This window comes from Austrofundulus limnaeus, unplaced genomic scaffold, assembly GCF_001266775.1.
Source record: "Austrofundulus limnaeus strain Quisiro unplaced genomic scaffold, Austrofundulus_limnaeus-1.0 Scaffold904, whole genome shotgun sequence".
In the NCBI taxonomy this organism is placed as follows: Eukaryota; Metazoa; Chordata; class Actinopteri; order Cyprinodontiformes; family Rivulidae; genus Austrofundulus; species Austrofundulus limnaeus.
The window spans coordinates 114300-116330 of record NW_013953306.1 but is presented as its reverse complement, the minus strand read 5'-3'; the positions used below and the strand labels follow the sequence as shown (position 1 = coordinate 116330).

General features: G+C 42.4%; 1 protein-coding gene across 1 annotated transcript in view; it reads right to left on the bottom strand.

The window, feature by feature from the left end:
- Nucleotides 1–2031, bottom strand: part of pelp1 (proline, glutamate and leucine rich protein 1) — a 29152-nt gene that overhangs the window by 12065 nt on the left and 15056 nt on the right. Inside the window, exon 15 of the mRNA XM_014029441.1 lies at nt 822–955. Coding sequence (XP_013884895.1) covers nt 822–955 — 134 coding nt within the window. The remainder of the gene's footprint in view (nt 1–821; nt 956–2031) is intronic.

Here is a 2031-nt window from a genome sequence, read left to right as displayed (position 1 = left end):
ACACACACACACACACACACACACACACACACACACACACACACACACACACACACACACACCGCTTGCACACCCGACTCGCATGTGATTAATACTGATTTTTTGCTAAAATTACTGATTTGTGATGCTCATTGTACATGTAAATATSTGAAGGGGTTGACTTGTGGACTCTGAAGTCCCGGGCCGGTCGGGGGCCGCGGTGCGCGTGAAGAGGTGCTGCGGCTGTGGTCAAACTGCCTCTCAGCCCTCGCTTTAAAAACAGTCAAAAACAGTCAGATCTGTCGTGGTTTTGTTGTGCTCGTAAACACACGGTGTTACAGGAGAAATGCTGCGAGGAGCTTTTAGAAATATAATATATATAAAATACGACGTAATCCTCGGTGGAAAATAGCTCAGGTGAACACCTCCCGGGAAAACCCTCAGCGTTTCCTGAACTGAGTGAAGCTGACCCCCCACCCACAGAGAAAGAAAAAAGGCAGTGGTGTCAGTCAGACAGCATGACCCGCCCTGCTCTGTTCTGATTGGGTAAAACTTTGACTGTGGTTCTCTTTATTGGGTGAAAGAACCCTCAGTTTAATCCCTAGATGGCTTTAACAAGTTTTTTTTCCTCCCATTCATTTTTACAATGACCAACACCTGCTGATTTTTACTTGGTTGTCCACTGGACAACTGGGAGGTGGGATCTGGTTGTCCGAAACGAAAATAGGTTGTCTCGGACAACCTAAACAATGGTTATGTCGACCCCTGTGTGAGATGAACGTGTTTTAAAATCTAAAACTAAAAACAGATTGCTCTTGTCAGTTCAGTCCTTTGGGTGGTACCTGTATAGTTCTCGTCGTGTAAGGGCACTGCTGTACTGTCCACTGATGCCTCCTGCAGGGTCACATGCAGATATGCTACTCGACTGCTGCTGTTGCAGACGTACACAAAGTGGCAACACAACTTCATGGAGTCTCTGCAAGAAATTCAACACAGCAGAACATGACCTGCCAAACAGGAGTTAAGTTGAGAGGCTTACATTGAGGCACCGTTCTGCTGCTTCTCACAAAAAAAAAATAAAATAGAATCACAGGGTAAGTCTGTGAGTGTTGATGTATAAGCTTGTATTGTACAGAGTATGACTCTTCCATGAGTTTGATGCAAAATCTCAGTGTTTTATTATCATTCAGTCATTCCATTCCAACAACATGTTCCAAACCACACAAGTAGCCTGTCAAATTAAAGTCCAAACTCTGCTCTTTCTTAAAGTACCATTGTCACTGCTCTACATGAAACATCCACAGAACAAGCAGCTGAGTGCAGCAGCTGAGGGGAAAATCCCGTGTATGAATGGTCAACATTCACTTTTTAACACATTTACATAAATTTGACAAGAACAGATATAATCGTGTTTTCTTTCTGTTTATTACAACAGATGCTGGATGATGTTCACGTAGCTCTGCYTGAAGTCGAGCTGTTAGCAGCCCTTTCTTGACTTCAGACAAACCGATTGTCTCAGTTTACTGTCAAGTTAAAACATGTCTGCTACACAAAATGCCCGCAGGTGGGCAGACTAAAGCTGTGTTTCCATTGACCATGAAAATGCGTAAATTAGAATTTCGAAAAAAAAATTGCTCATTGGAAACATGTTAATTTCGAAAAAAATTACGTTTTTCGACAAAATGGTTTTGCGCTAGGATGAGGTGGTTTTTCGGCCGTATCGAAATTGATGTATTTTGCAAAACTGCAATGGAAACACTTTTTTTGCATCACGGGAGTCACATGATCAAGAACCAGCTGTTTCTACTGGCGAAAAAGACGACGAAGAAGACAACAGGAAGTAAAAGTAGTAGTAAAATCAAYGAAGTAGTAAAAGAAAGTATTAAACTCAGCGACTACCATTTCCCAAAATCGCTGCACACGTAGCCACTCCCAGGTATAAGGGGCTTGTCGCTGGAAAGCCTCGATAAGATGCTGACATCTCCTGGGCGATATGAACCAAAAATAATATCTCGATATTTTTAAGTTGAATGGCGATATACGATATATATC